Source organism: Cyanistes caeruleus, chromosome Z, assembly GCF_971803275.1.
Source record: "Cyanistes caeruleus chromosome Z, bCyaCae1.hap1.1, whole genome shotgun sequence".
NCBI classification, from domain to species: domain Eukaryota; kingdom Metazoa; phylum Chordata; class Aves; order Passeriformes; family Paridae; genus Cyanistes; species Cyanistes caeruleus.
The window spans coordinates 60,261,000-60,286,991 of NC_141732.1; the positions used below are offsets into that span (position 1 = coordinate 60,261,000).

General features: G+C 35.0%; 1 protein-coding gene across 13 annotated transcripts in view; it reads right to left on the reverse strand.

The window, feature by feature from the left end:
- Positions 1 to 25,992, reverse strand: part of ERBIN (erbb2 interacting protein) — a 116,320-nt gene that overhangs the window by 26,233 nt on the left and 64,095 nt on the right. For all 13 annotated transcript variants that reach the window (XM_086867008.1, XM_086867012.1, XM_023943802.2 and 10 more), the window contains 11 exons: positions 19,646 to 19,724; positions 18,849 to 18,938; positions 12,649 to 12,705; positions 8,525 to 8,588; positions 6,961 to 7,035; positions 5,571 to 5,715; positions 5,022 to 5,094; positions 3,851 to 3,980; positions 3,402 to 3,517; positions 2,347 to 2,416; positions 1,091 to 1,190 (listed from right to left, as the gene is read on the reverse strand). In XM_086867008.1, the coding sequence (XP_086723134.1) occupies positions 1,091 to 1,190; positions 2,347 to 2,416; positions 3,402 to 3,517; positions 3,851 to 3,980; positions 5,022 to 5,094; positions 5,571 to 5,715; positions 6,961 to 7,035; positions 8,525 to 8,588; positions 12,649 to 12,705; positions 18,849 to 18,938; positions 19,646 to 19,724 (999 nt within the window). The remainder of the gene's footprint in view (positions 1 to 1,090; positions 1,191 to 2,346; positions 2,417 to 3,401; positions 3,518 to 3,850; positions 3,981 to 5,021; positions 5,095 to 5,570; positions 5,716 to 6,960; positions 7,036 to 8,524; positions 8,589 to 12,648; positions 12,706 to 18,848; positions 18,939 to 19,645; positions 19,725 to 25,992) is intronic.

Consider the following 25,992-nt stretch of genomic DNA (forward strand, 5'->3'; position numbering starts at 1 on the left):
GACTAACAGCACCATTAATTGAAGATAAGATACAATGCCCCTGCTTTACAAATTTGGCTTTATTTTTATATTAGAAAAATCCCTATCTTTAAAAAGAAAATTATATGCTCAGCTGTACACTGGTTTTAACATTCACATTTGAAAATTTCAGCAGAACTCTGCTAAGTGGTTTTATTCTATATATAAATGAAATAATGTATTTGTGTGCATATATGTATAGACATGAATTACACTTGTATAGATTAACAAAGCCTATTATCAGTGCTTAACATCATTAAGCACAGGTAAGAACATTCAACTGATTGCATTTAATGAAAATTTAAAAATTAAAAACACCTGTGCCATGGAATAAGAAATGTTGCAAGTTTTCAGTTTTCAATTATTTCCATTAATATATTGCACCCACCCCCCCCTCCATTTCTATTAAAGCAGCACAAGCTTTTTTCTTTTCCTTGTAAGGGAAAGAAACTGGAAAAATAAAGTTATTCAACTCTTTTTCCCTAACTCCTGTTTGGCTTACTACTGCAATGTTACTTGTTTCCTTAACAACTTCACAACTGTGCTGAAATAGCTTTCTGTAAGAGCTTAAAATTTTGTGCCTTTTATAAAAGCAGTTCAAACTACATGTGAGCAATATGCTTTTTTTCAACTGACTTTTTTTTTACCATTTCAAAATAAACCAGAGACTTCTATGTACTTTTCAAAAAATACGTACTTGGTAATGGAGGAAACATTTTTCTAATATAGTCAGTTTGAAGCTAACACTTGCTTAAGAGAATTTCACCCCAAACCATTAGGTCCTGTTGGAAGGAAAGAGGTTTTCACACTAGAAGTGGCAACCACCACAGAATGTGTTCCTGTCAGTCCATTTCTCACCTTACTCACAGCAATAATTTCATCTAGAATTTACCAACATCTGAATCTCATTAAGTTACTGTTCTCATTCATCAGACAAAACTCATCATCTCTTACAAGTATACTCCAAACTTGTATTTAAGCATTATTTAGTGAAAATCATATTAGCAGGAAGCCTTCCCATTATTATTTTCAAAAGTGACCGCTGTGACAGGTAATTTCAGAAATTCCTTACCCTCCTCAGTCCTCGGTTGCTGAGGGAACATGTAATTAGTGAGTACTGTTTTCTGTGTGTCAGGGTCAGCTTCTTTTTGAAGAGGGATAAGTGGTTTAGACTAGAAAATAAATTAAAGAAGGCTATGTTATGCGAACATATATATATACACGACCTACATATCACAGAGTATGCCTGTCCCAGGACTTTGAAGACTACTCTCCCTTGAATTAAACCATTTCTCCTGTGAATAATTTTCACAAAATGAAGATATTAACATGTCTGTATTTGACTGATGACAGGCTTTTTGAGTGAGGACAAACTCAGCAACAGCTTTTGTGAAAAGAAAACACTAGATAGTCAAAAAGTAGCCCAGTTTCTTGCTGGTACTTAATACTATCCCAAAGCATGCTGATCAGAAATGCACAGATATATTTAGCTATTTAAAGCTGCAGACTTTATAAAGAGAAAAGAGAAAAGGATAAAAATATATAAAGGAAAGAATTCTGTTATCCTGTTTTTTCCTTTTGACACCAGACTGAACATCCTCTACCCCTTTACAGGGAAGGGCAGAGGATTCTAGAAATTACTGTTTTAGTAAAAGTGCACATCTGAGGCTAGTGGATTTCTGACAGCCCTATACACCTTAATGCTGTTCAGAAAATCAGCATAATACCAAGGACTTTAACAAATAGGAAAAATACAAACACATGAGTTACTGCTTAACAGCTTCGAAGTTGAACAGTCACACAGTTCAAAGGTGTGGCAAGAAACCTAACTCACAAAACCAGGCATGCTGAGTTTCCCAATTGGTATAGCTGTGAAAGCAACAGCAGGCTACACATTCAAGTTCAAGCTCATCAAGCACTAACTGTCCTGTATAGATTAGTCCAAACAAAAAAAACAAAACAAAAACAAAACAAAAAACCCAAACCAAAATGCCAACAAACCACAACAACAACAACAAAAAAACCAACAAAAAACAACCAAAAAAGAAAAACAAAAAAACCCCACAAACCCAGAGAAAACATTAAAAAAAACAAAAACAACGGGACAAAAAACTTCCCAACATCTGTTAAATTGCATTTCCTCACAGCATGAGTCTCCTTAGACAGGTATGCTCAGTATTGCTTACTTCAGGAGAATTGACAAAGTAATATCAAGGAAGTACTGATACACAGTACTAGGTCTCGTTATTTAACAGATGGCTCTGTTTTTGTCAATTCCATCAAGAACAAAGTCACCAGTAATTTATTTTCAATATTAAAAAATCTTACCTGATTGTCTGATAGCCACATAGCAGTGAGTTGCTGCAGTTTTGTAAAGGTAAATGGCAAATTCTTCAGTCTGTAAATTACAAGCATTTATTTAAATATGTTTAGCCATACTGTTAAGACTTAAAACAATCCTGCATTAGCCTGTAAAATATTTTAAAAGGACATTTCCATACGAAATAAATAGTGAGATCTGAAAGGCTACAGCATGTAATTTCAATTCAAATTGAAAAACCACAAAACAAGAAAAATGTGCATCTGCCCAGTTTAGCAAGCAGCTTAAAATAAAGAAATGACATTGTAACTGGAATTAACTCAACTGGGTGACCAATCTACAGAGACAATTAATGTAAATTAAAAAATCTGAATCTTGACCATTTTATCTCTCAAAATACATGCCAGTTAAAGAAAAATTGTGCTACACCTGAAAAGCCTTTTTTTTCTCAAAGATACATGTATGGGGAAGGCGCTACCCTGGATAATGGGTGCTCTGGCATTAATGGATAAACCAAGCTACAGAGTACAGAGAAGCTGGATTGACAGAACAGGAGGGAGAGCTCTGATAGCCTTCTCTCTCCCAGTATACTTCAATTCTACAAATTAACAATCCCCCAAGCTAAACATTTTGTCTGTTTTTAATGACCATCTCTAATAAAACACAACTCATTTCACCCTTCCAGAACACACAGAGGTCTTTTACACCATCCTATGATACCACTGGGTGCTCCATATGGAATTCAAGAAGCTATAAATCTTTAAGTAAGTATCAAAAGCTTTATGAAAATAACCAAAGTAATTCCCTAGAAAAACACATGCTAACAATCACAAACGTAGCAAAGCTGCACTTCAGTGCATTTGCCAAGTCACAAAAATAAAGGTAGCTTAATATAATGAAACTGCAAGATACAGAATATGACAGTAATACATTAAATACATCTCAGTCAGCTTCTGAGCTATGTGTGAGATAAGGAAAGATAGCCATAATGTATTCATAATAATCCCACTACATTATTGTTGCATTTTATACAATGTCTACTTAGTTAAAAGCATTCACAAACCTATTGTCACTCAGATTGATGACTTTTAATTTCTGCATATCACCCATTTCCTCAGGGAGAAATTCAAGCTTATTAGAATGCAGAAACAACACTGTTACATGCTTCCAGTTTCCAATCTAAAAAAAAAAATCCAAAACACAAAGACTTAATTCATCTTCACAACATAAATATGAAAAGTTTTTAAAGAATTACTATTGAGGCTCTTTTGCCTAGAAAATTTATTCTTATACTAAACCTTTTAGTTTCAATACACAGCAATGAAGTCCCACTTCTTGCTTAAAAATATGAAAATTCATTATTTATAAACTTTTATATTTGTATACATCCTCCTTTAAAAACATACACAAAGAAAATTCTCTCAAAAATTAGAAACTTGTTATTCACAAGTTGTACATACTATAAAAAACCATTAAAATATTGATTTTACAGATTTGCAATTAAATACATACCTCTGATGGCAGCTGAGTTAAAAAGTTATGATCTGCAGCAAATGTTCTTATATTTGAGAGCTGCCCAACAGAAGAAGGCAATGTTTCAATCTCATTGAAACTACAGTCCAGTTCTTCTACTGATACTAACCTGAAAAAAAAAAAAAAATTAACTCTGCTATACAGATTAATGAATCCAATATTAATTGAATACCTGAAGTTTAAATGAATTTAATATCACTACTAATTATTAATCTCAAATGTAGTTAAAAATAAACCCTAAGGAATTAAAATCCAAGAAGAATCCTTTACTAGTGGCCTAAAATGTGTTTTAGGGTGGGTGTTTTTTTCCTGTAATTGATTGCAGGTTTTTTGGTTCTGTTTTGAGCTCACTTTTTTTTTTTAATCTCCTTTACACTGTCCTCACAATGAAAAGAGTGAGGCCAGCAACATCAAATGCTTGTATAGTACATGACAACGTGCCAGTGTAAGGCATTAAACACACTCAGAGTGGGACCAATCATAGTCAAATTAGAGCTGAGTGCAGTTTCCAAACAAGCAAAGAATTTCAAGAGTTAGAGACTGTGAACCTAAGAATCAGGCAGTGAAACAGTACTTTGTGAACTCTGACAACAAAAGATAACCTACATTAATTAAAATATATGAAAAGAAACTGGAAGACGTACATTTCTACAGCACTCAATTGTGAGCCAATTATTTCTGCTGTTGTTTGCAAGTTTGAAATTAAATTGCTGAACACCAAAACATATGTATTAAAAAACTTGCTGATGGACAGCTCTATATATACATATATATGATACATATATATACATATATCATATATTGCAATAATTAGCAATGTCTACCACAGCCATGTTACTGTCAAAAAAACAGTTTCAGGAAGCTAACTGTGTCTTTAAGTATCTTGTTTTCTGCCACACTCAATTTTTGTATAATAGATTGGTGGCTGCATTAAGTGAGGAACATATGTCCTTTGGTATTAAGTAATACGAACATACATGCTGCAAAGTAGAACTATGATATGAAAATGCTTGCTTTAAATTGTATTAGGACATTAACATGTAGAAGAAATTAAATCAAGCTGTTATAAAAAAGATCCAAAAAAGGAGCCATTGTTACAGAAAAGTGTTCAGAAAGGTAATTCAGCTTCTTATTTTGGTGAAATACCTACCCTCCTATGGAGTCTGGCAAATAAATTAACTGGTTTTCATCAATTTTAAGTGTTGTCACCTTTTTCAGAGAACCTATAATAATAGGAACAAGTAAATCAAAATGGACATTTGAGTTCATTAAGCTAAGTTTTAACTTTAACTTAAGAGGGGAAAAAACCCTAACATTATGGGCAAGCAACCACATCTTCTCTGTTCCTTGGCATGGCTATAATTCAGTATTCCTCAGGAAATAGGAGATGAGCTTACAGAACTTGGTTGTCAGTTTAAAATGTGTCAACAAACTGGGTAGAAAAAGAATTTTTAATATATTTTTTTTCTGATAGCAACAGCAGTTTTTCATCCATTTACAAACTACTGTATAACTATACTGAATAATAAAGAATGCTTCAAAACAATTTTAAGTTATTTTCAGCCATGCATTATAGCTTTATCAAAAACTGGTACTTCTACTCAACTGAAACAGATCTAGAATGTCATTTTTGTATTTTCAGGTGCTCTGTGTCTGAACTATAGGCTTTTAACAATATGAATTAATATAAAATACAAACCAATAGACTCTGGCAGTTGCTGAAGTGAATTACTGGATAACAGTAGGTCTTGCAGGCTTTCACAACCTGAAATACCTTCTTCAACTACTTCAATGTTGTTTTTAGAAACATCCAAGTATGTCAGTTGTTTCAAAGTGCCTATGAACTAAAAGCAAGAGAAAATAATGCATTCTAAAAAGTGCAAGTTCAAAACAAAAAATATAGCAGATTTGACCTCTCAAGTGTAATGCCAGAGGAAAGGACCTGAGAGTACTGAAATACAATTTTATGCAAAATATACAAACTTTCAAATTAAGTCATTTGTGCAGATAAGCACAGCTGATGTTTTTACACACACAGACACCCAGCAGTAGCTCAGCATGTCCCTAAAGTCAGTCTTCTGCACATTCAGTGGTTTGATCAGTTACTGTTAATTAAGTAATTAAAGCTTTAGAATAGACTTTAGAAAGAGACAAACAATGTGAGGACAACATTATGCTCCAGTAGATTTTAATGCTCATTTTTGCCTTTTGTATAAAACTGCATCCTCAAAAACAATTATGAATCTCTAACTGTACAAAACTGAAAGAAACAAGTCAAAATATAAGCATTAAAGAGAAATTAAATGTGAAATTAAAATTTTCACTTTCAGAAATACAGTTTTATTTTACTGCAAAAAACAGTTCAGCTTGTATTTTACAATCAAACCACTCAAATGTCTAAGAGTTAACTGATGGAAAAATAGTAGCAAAGTCTACAGATCAGCCAGTTTCATCAAGGCCATATTTCACATGACTGCTAGTGATTTTAAGATAAAAAAATAGTCAACTGTTTCCCAAATTTCTAATACTCATTTATTAGCTTGCTACAGCTTAAGCACAGGTTCTCAAGTACTGTAATAAGAGGTCAGTCGGGAACACATGTAATCCTGAAAGATGTCAGGAACCCATAAAAAGTCAACAAACTATTTTCTCAGGAACTGGCTATACTCTCTGTTTACACAGACCCAGAATTGGCACTGCTTGTTTTACAGCTGTGACCAGTAAAAATCCACACAATGTATCCTGTATATCCATGCTTGCCATCTAACATAGAATAATCCCTTTTGGAAGGGCCATTCAAACTGAAATTTGATTTAACGTTTTTACTTGTTTTCTGAATTGCAGCATAATATTTAGATGAGAAATATGTAACTTTCAATGAAGGGAAAAAACCCCAAAAAGCTGTGAATGTAGCTGTCATGATCAGTGATAATTTCTAAGTGGACTAGTTAAGCATTCAAGTGCCATTTAGCCTTTTGGCTTTAAGTAACACTAAAATTACAGAACAATTACAATGTACATGATCAGTGACAAAGCAAGCATCTGTGTCATTTAAAATACTCTGTGTTTAACACAGCAAAAGAACTTACCCCAGGAATAAGTGTTAGTCTATTACCATCCATCCAAAATTCCTTTAATCCACTCAGTTGTTCAAGTACTTCAGGCTGTAATGGGAAGCCATTTTTTAAAAAATCTTATGAAAAAAAACCCTCAGAATGGCAAAAACAACTACAGTGATTTGTCTATTGCAACTTTAGTAATGTGCTACTGTAGCTGTTATAACCACTTTTTTAACTGGGTCATCAAAGAAAGCCCAAATAATTCACTTTTGAAATTAAAATATATACCACGTATACATGAACTTTGATGAACTTGACCACAACACTAAATAATCTTTATAGAAAGATCCTCTGTTTCACAAAAGGTTTTTACAGAAAGTATTGTTTTCAACAGGCACACACTAAGTGCATGTTACATGTGCAATTTTGATGGAGGAGATCTAAAAACACTTAAATTTCATCAACTCAGAGGACCTGTTTTTCAAAACCCCCAGGGAATTTTTAGTTTGGGGGAAAATCAAAACCGATTTCATTTTTCTATCAACAAAAGGGTGCATCTTCATTACACAAGCAAACTATTCCATCTATAAGATGAAGTGCAGGATTGTGGTTCCACTACAACTTATTGTTAAAAGTGTTTTGTTTATCACGGAAAAGCCCCTTTTTGGTAAATGCCCATGTTGTATATGCTGCACCTTAATAAGTACAGCCAAGTTCAGATAAATGTTAAGTAAGTTTTGTCATACAGTAAATAGACAGGATTTCTGCTAAAGTGGTAGTCCTGTCTCCCACTAACTCATTTTCCAAGAGAAGTCATAACTTACACATTAGTTTAAGGCTCCTACACAAATATCTACCCTATGATGAGAATATGGCAATCATGGTAAGGGCTAGATGTTTAACCATAAAAATGAAAAATTTCTTAAATACACTCCCCTATTTTCCAAACTGTATCACTAGGCAAGTGTTCAGTTCTGCATGTTCCAGTGGCACACAAAGGCTTGACTTCATTGTGTTGCAAGTCAGCAAGTTTCATTTTATTTCTATTTCAATTCCTTTACCAGCAAAGTAAAAGCAGAGAGATGTTACGTGACTCTTAAATACAAGATATATTTGCTTGTGAGACCACAAACCTGAAACTAGCATGCTGAAGGAAAAATCAGAGCACCTCAACTTTGCTTTGAGCAACACTCAAATTTAATATAGTTTCCCTTGGATCTAAATAGTTTTGCACAGTAGTAAGGGCAGGTTATGTACAAAATTGTAATATTCAATACATGATAGTTACTAAGTGATTAGAATTTAAGCCAAACAATTATGTTTACAATTCAAACACATATCACTATTAATTATTTACCAGTACAGTAACCACACTATGTAACAGAGTGTTATTTTAAAATGGAGGAAAAACATACGCTCATTCCAAAGATCACACACATAATTTTTTATAACAGACTCCATAAAGTAGTATAAGCTATAAATTATGCTTGGTAGCAGAACTCTTAAGATTATGTTTTCATATGTGTTAAAAACAGATCAAAGGATAAGGAGATTTATAAAAGATGCAGTGCTCTTTTACTAAGGCAAAACTCACCACTTCTGTGAATTCATTACTTCCTAAGTCCAGTCTCTCCAACTGAGTCAGTCTGGACATGGTTCTGCACAGGAAGGGGATTAATAAAGAATTAGGTCTAATAAAATACCAGCTACATCAAACCTTCCAGATATACAAAAATTTCATATCAATATTAAGTAGTAATGCTATTCTGAAACTGGAATGATAAATAATTATAGACAAATTTTTCACACACTGGTCCCCCAGGCACATATTACTGATCTTGTAGACTGCTGAGTGTCATACTAAGTGTACAGTGCAACACACTTCAGGCTGGAAGATGAGCTTGAAAAAACTGAAGACCAGTAAAGAAATCTTCATGATCAAGTGTAATGCAGTGGCTCATCTCTTCTTTTGAATGGTTCAGCTTTTCACCTACAGTGACATTACGTCCCTCAGCAGTCAAAGGTTGGTTAACTATATGTTTTCTTCTCAAAGACTACTGCCTAGTGATCTGTTAAAACAGGGAAGAACATTATTGAATCACAGTATCCAACAACACCTTTTTACCTCTCCAGGCTGCTAAGCTGCTTCCATGTGATGTGGTTTGGAACTGTAATTATTTCTCTAGTCATACATTAAATGAGGTTACCAAATTGGATTTTGTGACACATCAATACTCTTTAACCTAACGTACAGCAAATACTAAATCAGTGTCTGAAACAGAAGTAAAATCCATTACTTTAAGCTGTGTTTTGGAAAAATTTCTCCTCTATTTAAGCTCACTTTGGGGACACCATGGAGATTATCTACCACTGCACATGGTGGTCTACACAATGAGTACTTCACAGTCAACAGCAGTTCTATCTGAAAGTATTTTTTAAGAGACTGTGAATGTCTCATATGAAATCATATTAATGTATTTATTTAATAATAGATTTTCACAGAACAATACTTTCATATATAAACTGCAATTGTGTACATACACAATTGGAAATTGGAAAATTCCAAATTGGAAAATTCCAAATTGGAAAATTCTGGAAAAATTAAGTATATGAGCTTCTAAATTATAGAGTCTTGTATATTGTAAGACTATCACACCAGTTTCTTCAAGAAACAATTACATGAGTGCAAGATGCCCTATGCAGCTATTCAAAGCTCCTGTTTTTCTTAAAATACAGTAAGATCTACAGTTGCTCTGAATATACAGTTCAAAAAGAATACACTGGAAAATGTCATATTTACTCAACATAATTTAACATGATTATTAATATTATTCATTAAATAATCTCCAAGAAGTAGACTCAAAATTTATTTAGAAATTTGATTTTCATGACATAGGAGTAATTAAGCTGGGGATAACCTAGGAATTTAGCATAAGCAGGTAAGGACAAGACCAAGACAAAAGCAGCAGAAGCATTTTTTGCGCTGTACACATATTATACACAGGCTTTAAAGGAAGGCCTCTAGCTAACATTCCTACGGTCCAAGAAAAGAAAAAAAAAAAAAAAACCAAACAAACAAAGAAACATGAAAAGACTACTTTCAAAAGACTTTATGAAACAATTTCCATCATTTCTGAAGCTAATGAACAGGATGATTTTAAGTAAGCTAACATTCTTTTTCAATTTCTAACTGAACTTATCTGAGTTCCTCTGAAATCCTGCAGAAGACTTGTGAGACCAGGCCAATACCAATTTTAGTGCTGTATGTTCCTAACAAATTTGCCCATAAGAGTCTCTCAGAAGCGCTGCTGAAGAAGTCCTTTAAAAGGATCTAACATAGTATTTTGTAGCTTATGAAACTTCATAGACCACACTATGCAAACCAGTGTCATGTAACAATGGCAGTATAACAGGATAACTTTATTGATTTGGGGCCCTTTTTGCTCCCTTGCCAAAATGACTGATCTAGCAAACGCATCCACTCAACCACAAAATATACACCAATGTGTTTGCAAGATGACGGTCTCCGAAATATTCCCTCCTTTCCCTGCTGTTTGCATAGTAGCACTTTCAGACCTTCTAAAACTAGTATCTCCTTGCTTTTCTGTATTATTTATAGAGAAACACCTTCAGACAAAATGCAAGCAAGGCTTCCAATAATGTTATGGTAGCAGGAAAGTTCAATGCCAAACGATGTTGAAACAAACATTAACTAGATCATGGAGTTAACACCTATTTTCATCTTTGACATAGCACTGTGTAATCCCTCCCATAAACTGAAAGCCTTTTTCATAATTCATACCATTGAACATGGAATCCATTCAACTCAATACTAAGGGATCAGATAGCCTAAATTGTGCCTCAGATTCTGTTATTGCATACAGGCAACTTCACTGAGGTTAACACTACAGCTTACGTCAAGTGGCATACAATTCAAGTAGGGTGTGTGTGATGGCATGATTGGGCCCCGAATCACTGTAATTATACTCTCAAATAACTTGCTTCTTTCTAAAAAACTTTACTCTTTTTATTGTCAATTTGGCCATAGGAGCTTAAAAATTAAAAAATAAACAAAAAAACCCCCAATATTTTTACTGGACCATCTTCCAAATTAACCTATCAGAAAAATTACTCTAAAATAGTCTCTGTGTTTTCGTTTTCCTTTCCGTTCATCCAGCTGCTTTGCATTATAATGCTGCCACTTAAAGTCTCTGGCTGTGGATAAACTCCAAACAAAATGATACATATTTAGCATAAAGTGAGGTTGATGTAGTGTGTTGGAATTGATTACCCAGTTTGATTAACATTCTTTCAAGTACTTCATATTTATATGTCAAAAATTATGTGCATGTTTTACTCAGAAAGAGGGCTAGTTTGATGATGTAGAATTTATCCAAATACATTTCTTTTTACAAATAGGAAAGAATTTGATGTAAGAATATTAGAAAGATGAGAGTCACAGGAAAACAATATATTGGTATTCCACAGCAAAAATATTAAGACCTACTGCTGCATCTTATTAACATCAAAAAACTGCTTTGAGTTTTCTGCACTTGTTAAAGCTGTACAGCATCTCCTGTAAGAGTACCAGAATAATAAGACTGGCAGCTCAGCATGTACTATATATTATTATGGAAGTGAAACAGAACTTCTTCATGACGGTTACTGTTTAGTTTTTGATCAAGAATAGAACTCTGAAAACTGAAGTGAACAAAAAGTTTCCCTGCACCTTCAACAGAGGGTATGCTTGACTTAAACATATTAAAGCATGTATTACTGCCTCACAACTGTGGTTTTAGAAATATTTCATGTAATTCATGCTGTCAGTGTTAATTATGGCAATTAAGGTCAGAGTGAACTTATAAACAAAATCTGTATTAGCTGTAAGTTTTAATTATAGCTACTGTTCCTCAGTTGGGAGTAACTTTTAATTTAGAGAGCTACCACTCTAAATTACATGTCCTCTATTTTTTTTCTGCTGAAAACTAGATAGCAGAGAGAGCCAAAGAGAATTGACAGTATTTATACCACAGAATGCTTCACACTTTGAAGATGCAAATTTACACTTTCTGATGTTGTACATGTCATTCCAGATATGAGTTCTGGCTTGTTTATACAGCAGACTCCACAGTACAGTATTTAGGCACTTAAAAAGGGAATCCCAATAGAACATAACCCTTGATCATATCTTAGGCATATAATTAGCTATAGTCACAAAGAACCTAGCTGTTGTATTTGAAGAGCTGTCAATTTCCACTTCAGTCTACTGCATGCAAGTGCCTCCTAGCATGAGTTGGACAGAGTGAATATTCAACTGTTCGAGCCTCCTCCACCAAAACTTTCTATATCCACCAAAACCAGCAACTCATATCAATTTCTGTTGCTAGAGAAATATCACCTTTACAGTACACCACAACATATTCATGACTCTGCAGGTGGCTATTCACATCCCATCTTTGAGATGTTTCTTTCTTCATTGATATCTTATATTTTTGTTAACCTGCTAGGAGCTCCAGAGTCCCAGTCGGAAAATTTTGAGCATTGCTCTTGTTCACAGAAACAGCAGGAACTGCATCACCATAAGCCTGGGCTTGTTTGATGATGTAAGTGAGAACTGCAAGGCAGGGACTAGAAAAATGCTAATTTTAGGAAAGAGGTACAATTGGATTTATGCTAAAACAAATGCTGTAGGAATTTCTAGAACTATACTATACTTACTTTGGCAATATTTTTAACTGGTTTTCTCTAAGTTCCAATATCTGGAGTTTGGTTAATCTGTAACAGAAAGACATAACAAATTACTATGTTATTTTGTATTTAATGACAAAACAAAAAAAAATCTCTGAACTTACTTATATTACAGAATTAAAAGGAAAAAAAAACAACCCTGTAAGTTTGAATTTATTTTTCCTGTAACCTTAATTAATGCGGATTTTTGTGCAAAATTTGCGTGTTATTTTAAATTCATTGGCTGGAGATTGATTTTGGTAAAACAACAAACAAACTAGATCCTACCTGCTTTTCTGCACCTGTTTGAACCCATTTGTTTTCCTTCTTCCCAAAGATTTCAGAACATTTCATTGAATTAATTACGGGTACACGTTATCGTCATAATGAAAAGTATGCAGGAAGTAACAGAAAGGTAGGATCCCTTTGCATAATTAATGAGGTTCAATTTCTGCTACTGGCAATGTATCAAACAGTTTAATACAAAAAGCCTTAACTGAGGAATACCCGTAGGCTTCCACCTAATAGCTTTAAATCCATCTTCAAGAAATTTCCTTCCAAGAATTTCTTTCTAGTCAGCTTCTGAATCCATTTTGGTGTTTCTGTTAGAAGGTGGTTTGACCTTTTCTCTGGTAAATCCTTGGTTGCAAGACAAAAAACATCTCTAAATCCCAACTCAACTGCTTAGCCAAGGTAAGGTCCAAGCAGTCTTGACATACAAGCAATGCACCATTCCCAGTGAATTTTTTTGTATTGGGACAGAAGTGACAAAGCTCCACTTGTTAAAAAAAAAAATTAAGAAACTGATTTAGTTTAAATACAGATAGGATTGTAATGACAGGAGTTCTACATGTGACCCACTGACAACCCTCACACAACACAAAATAGGGCATCATTAAGGTTCCAGACTCAAAAAGGAGCTTAGTGAATAGACCATTCTTTCCTGAATGTGTTTAACTAGTGTGTGGTAAGGACAGAGACAAAAAACTTAATTTAAATTAACTGTTAACAACTATACTTCATGTAGAAATAGAAAGCTGAAAACAGTATTTATTTTTCCTCTAGACATTCACTCATTTTGGATGAGTTTGAAAGCAGCAATCTACTGTGCCTACAAATAACCTAAGAATGTAAGAGTCACCTTGAAAGAGAGGAGAGGACAGTGCAGCCCAGCACTGCAAGCAGCACTCACCATCTGGTAGCAACTGGAGGAGTACCTCCTCTCTCCAACTTTTAACAAAAAACCACAACCCCAACATCCTAACAGTGGTGAAAGAATATCCTAATAAAAACCCCATTCATGGTAACAGCACTGCTGTTCCTCTAGAATATAAGTGGAAAAGACTCCTAGGCATCCTAGGCTACCTGCACCCTAAGATACCAATCTAGTACAAACCAGAACCTTTTTAAGAGCCCTCAGACGTTAATGACCATGTTGGGCTTTGATTTCTAAACCAAGCACTGCATTAGGCTTCAGCTGGTGTTTTGCTTTGATGACAGGGAAGATAGCTATACAGTTTGTAGCTTTTTCTTCACAACACATGCAAGCAGTCAAATTTCCGTTGAATGAAGTGGCAGCAAATCTTCCTTCATATGCTGAACTATAAATATGTACACCCACACTTTGCTGACTTTAGCCAGAACTGACTGTACAACACTTGTAATAAGCTAAAGATTTCCTTTGGTGACAGAAATGCTCATAGCTTTGTCACCCTGTTTCCTGTTCTAATCATCTTTCCTCAGCTAGCCCTAAGAGACTGAAGATAAAAGTACTGAGTTTCTTATGTACAGAGTGTCACAGCAACTACTAGGAAAACATTCTCAACCTATCCTGGCTGGGAGATACAGGCTGTGTCTAAACATGTAATTTTCTTCCAGTAATTCCTGAGAAATACTGGACTGAAGCAGTTGTAATCTCTTCCATTATGACTTGAAGAGCTAATTCAAGCTTAAAATAATAAAGCACATCAAATAATAGGTCTAGCTATTTTTTCAATTGCTGGTGCTAAGTATCCAGCATCCATCCAAGCTGAGCATCCAAACTGCCATAAGGAACCTGAAGAAGGGGCATTTAATTTGGAAAAGAAATAGAGAACTAATTCATCTATATTAAAGGAAAAACGGAGTTTATAGTGGCAGAATATATATTATCTGAGCCATTCTGTGGCAAAGATCTGTCCTACTTGTACAGAAATATTTAATTTCTGAACTTGAAAAACCCATCACCACAGAACTATCTGCACATCACCAATGCACTAAGCTGTAATAGGTATTATTCAGCAGGAAGTATACATTCTGTAATAGCTTAAAAATTATTTTTTCAGTATTGTTATTTAATCATAACCATCTTAGCCTGCTTTTAAAATGCAGCAAAACCTTTCAATAAAACAAAATCTCTACATGAACAATTTTCCATGACAAGATTCCTTCCTGAATCTGATTTCTTAAACAATATGACCTGTAAAAAATGTAAAAGATATAGCAGGTATACTCGAAACTTGCTATGCGACAAGCAGTCATTCCTTGGAAATCTAAAAATATTGCATTTACACCTCCTCTGTGGTTTTCCTGAAATATAATATTTTTATTTTAAATTGTTACTAAAATGCAAAGCCAAGCAGAATAAAACGTATGCAGCTTGCAGGCTGCATTTACAAAAGTTTCTGCAAAACACATATACACATATGTAACTAAATTTGATTATCACTGCACATTTATGCAAAAAATATCCCAAAGTAAATACTACTAAAACCATCTACTACTACAGATACTACTGGCAAATTGTTGAGAAAGTAGATATGAAGCAAATTAATTGCAGTATCACAGTAAAGAGGCTCTGGAAGCAATATCCAATTATAGACAGCCTCCCCAGGTTTTTAGAATTACGCTGAAGATAAATTTTAATTGCCAATTTTAAACACCCATTAGTAAATAATGCCTCCCTTTTAAAGCCTTGTCTCAAAATGAGCAAGCAGTGAGTGTTACATGTTCTCCTTATATATTTGTGTATTTAAACGTAAGTATACATTGTGTATTCAGACACAACAGATACAATTTTCTTAGGCAAGCATACTCATTCTCAGATACTTGTGCACTGGCATGAAGGCTAATGAAGTCTGTGCCAATATCAATGCATTCAAATTTGAATTTGGGTATGGAGGAAAAAAGCCCCACTTTGCCACCTCAGAATTCCAAAGAAGCAGGTACATCATACCAAAAGTCTGGTGACTTTCAGTAGTCTAACAGGCTGAACAAGAACAACATCATTGAAGGACAGCAAATAGACAATACTCATAAAAAAGGGAAAACAAGATGGCATAATCTTGACCTCACAATTAGGAAAAGCTTCAGCACAAATTCTTAAGATGAAAAATAAAGCATGGAGATAAATCCAACAAAACACTGCATGGATATACTAAAAGTGCTTTCCATTATAAAAAACGTCTTTCCTAAGTATCAGGCTGAGTGTTAGGTTAGCAGTGATAGAGGTGCTCAAAGTCTCTTTCCAGGACTGGCCTGTTCAACATTTTTTAATAGCAACCTTTGAGGATCAGCAAAATGTTTAATTTGGCTTATACCACAAACAATACAGTGATTTTAAGACACCATAGGATAAAAAACCAAAACTGTACAGCCTGAAGGACTAAAAAAAATTAGAAAAAAGGACAAGATGCCATAGCACTAAGCCAAGTACTTAGGATTTCCTTGTAGGCATCAGCCATTTCTAGCTTAACTGTCCAATATTTCAGTTAATCATGTAGGAAATTACACTAGGCAGCTGCAAAAAGGATAATTGGAACACAGGAGCATAACCACAGACATTTCCAAGAGCAACAGGAAGATAATGATGACACTGTACAAGCCATGAAGAGATCTCAATTCGAATTCTAAATATAGCTATAGATGTCATCATCCTCTGTCAAAAAGAAGATTAATTAAAACTGAAACCCGTTGCAAGATACAATAATATAATCAGACACAAAGGAAAACCTACCACACCAGAAGGAAACAGAATTTTATTCAGTCTAATAAAATGAGGGATAGGAGAACATTACAAATACAGCAGGTGAGAATGGGGGACAACACTCATGAGAAATGGCAGCAATTAAACTGTAGAAACAATGAACACTCAGAGAGAAAGAGATGTAAGAAATCAGGTTTCTAACCTGACACACAGAACACAAAATCCTTGTTAGCTGTAATATGTATTGGCTTAGTTTTTAGGAGACATTATTATTGACAATAGTTGCTAGTTAAGAGCAGACAACAGAACTCAGTTGCTTCGCATATTCCTAAATAATGTAAAGTAATAGCTATAAGGCCACATACAAAAAAATAATGCACCAAACTGGAAGAAACTGAAGGTTTGTCATTTATGAGATTAAATATTTCAAAAGCTTCTAGTAGAGTTTGGATTTTTTTTGTTTATAAAAGAAGTATTTCCATGTTCTGAAGCAGAAGTTAAAAGACACTACACTAAAAAGTATCTATACCTAGTTGTAAAACTGTGGGACAGCAGAGCAGTCTCATCACTTACAGAAGAGAAGTATTCCATATAAAAGGGGTCTAAACCTTACTTTGAAATGGTATTTTAATGTTCCATTGCTTTCCAATTTATTTGATCTCAACTTTGTCCTTCTGTAGAACACTATGTATTCTATGCAACACTGTTTTAGCAGGTAAACTTAACATACATGAATACTTCAAATTCCTTCTCCTAGGTATCCAGGATGCTGCAAGTCACTAGATTTTAACAAGGCATAACTTCTTCATAACAATCAAGAGAAACACAGCAATGGAGAATTGGCTTTCAAGTTGTTTTCAGTAACTGATTTAGTAATTAATGACTTCACCATATCACTACCATTAAGCAGTATAGAAGATGACCGTGACAAAGAAAAAAGTATGAGAATTTTTAATGTGTATTATGTGTAAGATTAACTACTTAAAAGATCAGCTGTATCAACCTGAAGTCTTCAAGTTCATCCATAGTGCCTGTTTTGACTATGAAAATTTTGCCATTTGGTTAGAGTATTAAAAAACAGAACAGAAAGAAGCATAGACAATCATCAGAATTCCAACAAGATTATGCGTATTACAGATATTCTTCAATCTTAATGAGGGCTTTTGAAAAGCAAACTTTGTGCACCAGAAAAAAGCATGACAATAATGCTTCCGCATTATGATGTTTTGATAGCTGAATGTGTAGCAGATCTGGAGCTCTTAATCATTCATCAGGGAATGACTGGTAACAGAGAAGAGCAAGCCAACACCTCTGATCACAGATGACTAATAAACTAATGGTCGCTAGCGGAGAGCTCTTGTGCTTATGTTCCATTGCTTATCTCCTGATCTGCCTAACTACTGCAGTGTTATCTGGGGGCTGTGCTAATCTCTTGCAAACTGTGCTGACCCAAATATAAGTATACAGCCTAAGGCAATGTTTTCACTCAGCAACACGATTGCTTAAATAATGGCTGTATTTTCTGAAAGAGATACTTGCTGGACATGGGATGGGTCAGGAAAGTGACAACTAGGAAAAGAGACCATAAAATAAGAATAGATGGGGGAAACTGCAGAAATGGCTAAAAGCAGAGTGATAAAGACAGCATGACCTATGCTCATCTAGGAATTTTCCTTGTATGAGTATTATCCTTTCACTCTTGCTCCCAAGATTTAATCTATTTTACAGAGGAAGCAGATTAATATTTATCTTGTACTAAAACTATGACATGTAACAGTTTTGCATAGTCAGCACACCATAAATATGCCAGGTTTTTCAGAGATATTCCTGACAATAAAGGACTTCAGAGTTATAGTTGTACATGAAGCAATTTGTGCACCCAGGACAGGCAGGACAAGTGGAATTACAGTTGTCATTATCTGCTTCACTCCAATTACTATACAACAAGTAACAAAAATTTCAAAAACTGTAATCTTCCTCATGTACCAGACTAGTGTTGGAAAAGGAACAAGAACATAAATGAGTTTTACACACTTCACAAGCATTCTTTCTGTCCTTCAGAAGTCAAAATTAAAAGCTGCTGATACAGACTCAGGGCTTTATTTCCCTGTAACTATTGCAAATTCATAATGTACGCTTCTTCCCTTTCTTCGCTTCAGAACCAGAAGAAACTGCTCTGCAGAAACTTAAAGCTAAATGTATATATTAAGTGTCATGTTCAGCTTACCTTCCAAAATTGGCTGGCAGGAACTCAAGAAAAGCATCATTCAGGTACAGCTGTGTTAGGTTTAACAGTTGAGAAAAACCATCTGGCAGCCTATACAGAAGTAAAACAACACAGTACCTTAGTTTCAATTATATTCAGGGCATTAAGTCATATTTTCTTAAGCAACAGTATGGTACTGAAGTCTTACATATTGATAAAATTTAAATTAAGGGGCTGAATTTCTATAAAGTCACACTAGACAGTTGTTCTCACAAGATGAGTTTCAGAATTATTTTAAGTATTGAAAACAATGTCCACAGGCAAGTAAAACTATGAATAAATGTAGTCTTGCTACAAAATTATGATCTCCTGACATGTAATATGAAGAAGGCATTAATTAAAAACAACAGGATAAATTAAAAAATCCACAACTTCTTTTTTCCCCAGGAGAGATATGTTGTATCTCTGGTAGTGGAGATTTCTGGCAAATTAATTTTGTCACTATAGCAGAAATGCATATTAAACCAGAATTAATTTTTGTTATTAAGAAAACTCCGCACATTCCTCTACAGTCACAGAGAAGTGATGGATTTTAACAAGCTGACAAAGCTACACGGCATAATGAAGGATAGTCCACATAGCCTATTAACTTTGGCGAAGTACTTTAATGAGATACCTATACTGGATCAGAGTGCAACAAGGTTAATGAAGGTATTTCACAGGGAACTCTGCTCGTCTTCAAGGGCTGTCACATGTTTTGGGGCAAATTCGAGACTCAGTAGTATTTGCAGGAAACATAAAAAAATTTTAAAACTTACTTTGAAATCGGATTTACGCTTGCCTCAACAACTGTCAACACTTTACAGTTTTTTATATTTTCTGGAAACTCCTGTATGCCTGCAAGATACAGAAAGAGGTAGAAAAACAGCCTTTAATTTTTAGACTCTACCACATGCATAAAAATTATGCACATAAAACCATTAGCCGTAAAAACTTTGATTCATTTAACAACTAGTGAACTATTTTTCTGATGTCACATTTTAAATACAGCTTTCATTAAAGAAATACTCCTATGCAACATCTTTTTTTTAATTATACTATTCCTAAAGCTTTTCATGTTTCAGGTTAGCAGCCAGCTCACCAAGCTACAAACACACACTAAATTCCCACTGCTTATTGCCAAATACTGAAGTACTTGTGCATTGGAATGTACTTAAGATGAGAACCTATGTCCCAGTATAATTTTTTTTAAAAAAGGCAACCACTTGGTAGCATGAAGTTCCCAACAGGATCTGCTTATCAAATCCATGGCTTGTATAACATCCAGGTGAAATGGTAAGGTTTCAAATTTTTAAGTAGTTTTACAGCTTCAGAAATCTGAACAGATATCCACTCCAAAATGTGATGTATGCTTGCTGTTAGCTTCTAGACCATTTGAGAGGAGGACAAAAAATGCTCCAGTCACACTTATGTTTTACAATTAAAACAATAAGCAACTTCCTTTTTTGCCAAGGTTATCTCTGGAAATGCCAGAGTGGAGCTGCATTCCACATATCTGCCAAACATGTATTTGTTGAAACTGATAAAGCAGGCCTTGAATATGTGTATCTACTGCATCAGAAAGAAATCAGTACTGGATCAACCATCACACAAAACCTTGACCTCCATCTTTACTATATATACGCTGTTAAAAAAATTAAAATAAAACCAATGCTATCACAACTGTAGTTACTGCTGCAACATCTTCTTACACCCTGGGACAGGGTGTTTTTATTTTTTATATGTTTTTATATGTGTTTTATTTTAAATATGTTTTAAATACGTCCTAAATAAATATGTCCTAAATACAATAACCATTCGTACTGGTATCTTCCTACCTGGATTAAGAATACACTGTTGTTTGAAAAAAAAAAACAAAACAACAAACCCCATATGCTAGTAAATAAAGCTAGTTTAAAATTACTTTTTTTTTTTTTCCAGTTACCAAACCTTAGCTCTTTGTCTTTGAGCTAATGCATGGATTTGTGTTTGTGAGTGCTTTATCAGCTATGTGGAAAGTGCAACTGAACCCAGGGACCAAGACTGCCAAGAAGGAACTATGCTCTGTGAAAGCTTGTTTGTAAATTAGTGAGAGCATGAAACTTCATGCTGCATGAAACAACATTAACAGTACAGCTGTTAATGAGAGAAAAGACAAGGGCAGCATCACACTCTCATTGACGCTGGCTGACAGAACTTAGTTATGTCTCTCCATACATCTGGCCTGACAACATGTGGTAAAGCATCTACTACTATGTAATATTTTTACTTACATAAGAAATTGCAGAATATTTGATGCTAGCTTAAAGCCTGATTCTATATTTGTGCAGTAACAAGACTGACCCAGTACATCAGGACTTAAGAGATGGCAGTAGACAAGAAAAGTAATGACAAAATACAAACTTTAAGCAATTGGTGATACTGAATGATAAAGCCACTATGCAAACTTATCCATAAATTCAACTAAAATAGTGACACCATTTCCTTCAAACTAGACTTTTAGGTCTTTCTTGACAGACAAACTTGTCATACTACCTCTGAAACTATTGTTTTTGACTCATAGCAGGTATTGTGCCCAGTTACTGCAAGGTGAAAAACAAGAAAAAAACATGACATTCAGTTAATCCAGGTGTTTAAATACATCTAAATTTCATGGACATTCTGGGAAATAACTTGCAATAACTCAGAAGCAGAAGGGACCAGGAAGAACAGAACCATCAGTGGTAATACAGGCCAACACTTCTGACACTTCTGGCTAAGTAACATGCATGTTCTTGCATATGTACAGGTATAAATAAGAATATAGCTTTTCACATATTTTAATATATGTGTGTGTGTGTGTATGTTCTTATGTTTGAGTTCAGCCATGTGAAGTTTACTGGGTCTGTAAGTGAAGTCAAAGCAGAAGATGGCAATGGGGTGCTGATTTAATTAATTGAATTACTCAATACAAAATCAAAACTAAAAAGATTATATTTACAATGTTATAAAGTTTCATTTCTGTAAAGCAGTAATGCTATTTTCAAGTCCAAGAAAGGATAGGAAACTACCAAAGACAGACTAGAACTGTACCTTATCTATTGCTGTCATATACACTTAGTACAAAGAGAAACACACTTCCAAGAAACTTAAATATACATGATCTTAATTTTAGTTGTAACAATAAACCGCTTTCAGCAAAAAGAATATCCATACATGGAAAGTATCTAACACAACACAGTAACCTGAGCCTGTAGAAAGGAAGTTACAGATGATTTGTATGAAGTGACCTTTCGGTGTCCAAAAAATAAATCAAGACTCTTTATTGCTGAGGATACAAATTTACCTTCTTAAAATAAGCATTTACATTAATCAGAGTAAACCACTGCTAAGCTCTTCCTTGGAGGCCGAGTCTTGTCTCAAACTCAATCTGTTCCCTTAGCTTTGCTGTTCGAATAATGCTGAGAGATTCTCTAAGCTTAGTTTTTCTCAGAGATGGTCTCACAACTGGCTTTGGATGAAAGATTGCACATTATAAACCTTACGTATGTAATATTAGTTTCCACTGTCTGTGTCATGAACTCATGGAAGCAGAGACAGCTTAAATTTGTGATAACTACCTAAAAATCAAAACACATAGCACATGTATGAGAGGGGAGGATGTCAATGTAAGCTTACTCTCAAAGGAACAGCCAAATAAAATATTAGCTCTCCAAATACAGACGTGTTAAATCAGCATGCTTTTACACATAATCGGAGGACACTACAGTAGTCCCCTGTTTGACTATGCCTTGGGCAAGAGGCAGCAACTGTTTAAACAACAAATGAGTAACAGAAATTCAACTGATATGAGAAACCTAACAATGAGGGAGCCTTAATTTTGGTTCTTCTTCAAGCTAGAATCATTATGGTACATAGCATCTTAACCAGCCTCACTCAGTACTTCAGTTGGGCCATCATTTGGCCATCTTTCAAAATAGCACCATATTGAAAATGACAGCATGAAATATACCTATTACTTGTAATACACATTCAGAAGCTAGGGGAAAAAAAAAATCAGAAGACTGCTACTCTCTACCACATGATAGGAAGTTGCATTTACTAACTGGCTATATAACAATGTTGTGACCACTCCCTTTCCCTCAGCTATAATCTTCCTGCATGCTAGAAGCATGCAGTTACTGTTGAATTAACATTTTCATTTCTCCCACCAAGAAAAATTCAAAAAGCAAGTAGAAAGAATTATAAATAAGGCAGAGAGACATGAGAAAAGGAGATGAAGGAAGGAAAACAGGGTTGTAAAGAGCGCTTTGTAAGAGGAATTATTGCTTGTTTTTCTGCTTTTCATCCATCCTCAGTGTTCTGAATCTTCTTTCCATTTAAGGAACCTCAGCAAATTTTAAGGAATTCTATGACCACATTTGTCTTCACTCATTTTTAATACAGTGCTAATTAATCCATTAGATGGCCAACTAAATCCTTCCACAAGCCTCTTATTAGCTGAGTACTGCAAATTGAGATCCACATTTGTTTCTAAATCCCATCTTTTGTTTAGGGTTTTTAGTGCTTTCTCTGTACATTGATACTCAAGATAACAGAAGACAGTGCAACAGATCACCTGGTCTTTTGCAGCCTTATTCCACTTTCATTGAAAAGCACTGTATGGACAGGCTCTTCAACATATCATTCATTTTGTACTTTAGATGGTAACAATCACTGTGTCCAACATATTTCAGTGCTCAACTGGTTTATAGACCATGCTCATCATTTTCCAAAAAATTACCAACCATCCTGCCTGTTGACATGAACATTTGCAGGGCACAGTAGAAGAAAACACAATTTGATGATCATTTTTAACCACCAGATCCAAACTGAATTGGGAGCAAAGTTCTTTTTGTAGTGTAGTTTACCACAGAAGATTTATGTAATAGCTTTTACCATTTATCTGTCTGTTCCTTTCTCCCTGTTTTCCCAGATTTCAAGCACTCTTAAACTCACTGGCCAGTTTCTATCAAAAACAACAACAACCCCCCTCAACAACAACACCCCACCCCCCAAACAAAACAAACAAGCAAGCAAGCAAAAAGGAAACAAAAACCCCCACCCACCTCCAAAAAAACACACAAAAAAATTCCCACCAAAAATCCACAAAACAAACAAACAAACAAACAAAAAAACCCAAAGCAACAAGCAAAAAGACCAAACAAAAGTTAAAAAACCAAACAAACCCTGAAAGAATATTTAAGAAAATCTGGCCATAAGGTAAGGAAGAGAAATTTAAAATTCATACATGGATTAAGCCAAAAGCAGAGTGTTCATCATTCAGAACTCTTACTTGGCAAAACCTCACCATCTAACCTTGTGATATTCAATCACGATCCAAGACCAGCTGTGGCATGTGCCCAAAGGACATATTAAAAAGGTCATACAGGGATTTTGGGTCAACAGACACAAATCTGGGGGCAATCGACCTCAGTTCTTGATCACATAACATGACTGAAATACAGAATATCACCTGATTTCTAACTCCTTGGAGAGCAAAAATTTATATTTTTTTTGCATAGTCTGTCACAGCGAGTGTGCTCAAATGTCCTTCTGCCTGGATTAAGAACTAAGCATAACTAGAGTTCCCTTTACCATCTGGAGTTACACTTACCCCTTCTCCGACACAGCACAATCCTCTCCTATCACCAGGGTCAGTGTAACTTGCAGAGCAGGAGAAAAAACAGACATTTGTTTCTCTCCATCAGATAAGATTTTTTTCACCCAAGTACTGGCAATTCCATATCTACAGAAAATTGTGCAAGTCAAAGCTCCACTATTGGCAGAATCCTTTACTGCAATGGATCTCAGTGTTGACAGCCCTATAGGCTCCTGCTTCAGCCCTAATGCAGATGGAGGCTTGCTCTGCTGCATATACTGTGGTCATACCTTATTTCAGAAACAAATGCTAAAACTAGCATGTCCAGACATCAGTTACAGAAACCATCACTGCTATGCAGAAGTGGCAGTCCCTACTGATTTGTAGTACTACTAGTAGAGAGTTACACCTCTTCTTACACAGAAAAAATTTAAATAAGCTTAAATAGGAGCAAGGAAAAAGTATTGGTTCAATCCCTAAAATGCACACGGGAAGAAAAATCACTAACATATACGAAACCTCTAGAAGCCACATATGTGATGATCGCAAAGGAGTCTGCAGCAACTAGATCTCTGTTGGTAGACAACGCAAGGGAAAAAAACATCTCTTCAAACAACAGACACACTAAAAAGCTCTCTTGGGGCAAAATACATGAAACTACAGGCTGCTGTGCACTTAGTCCACCTTGCACCCTTGCAAGTATAGAGAACACAGAGGCAAACATATAGGTTCAGTTTGCATGATTACCTACTTTCTTCCCTTAGCTAGTCTGTTTATCCTGGGTCTAACTTCTGGGCAAGCAGCTCCACCACAAAAACAGAAGCTGCTGTTTGTTCTTCCCCTGAGGCCTCTGCTACAACTGTCCTTAAAGCCCATAAGGATTTAAGACATCAAATTATTTTAAAGAATATATGCCACAAGTCTTCCAAAAATATGAAAGGTCTGTTTGCAAAACCTGAAATTTTAAACTGAAAACTTATAATATCAGTCACAGTCTATATTCTTACATATTTATGTATTTAATGTGAGATTGCTGCATACCTTCTGAACTAAACTCAGCACATTTTATTATTCAATGTAAGCAGTGTATCAGAACCCAAACAATTCACTGCACAGTACTGGCCCACCCACACTTACTTTTTGAACAGTCATTCACCTTCCCATATTCTTTCCTTGCTGCAGCTGGTTTCAGACACACCAGCATCTCGGGTGTACATATGCAAGGCTCATCTGTAGGACAGCAGTAACACCTTTCTAATTACAGTTTTGGGGTTTGTGGATTTGGGTTTTTTATTGCTTTTATAAACATGTACTAGCACAGCTGAGACAGTGCAGCAGACACGTAAGAGTCTTCCAAGCATTCCTCCTCAAACCATTTGGAAGACCTTCAATTTTTAGAGTAAGGTCTTTCTAGGCTTGTTCTAACCATGTATCTTATATAATGTAAATTACAAGGAATATGAGCTGCAAGAAAGGTTTCTCAATATCTGTTCTGTGGAAAAGGGG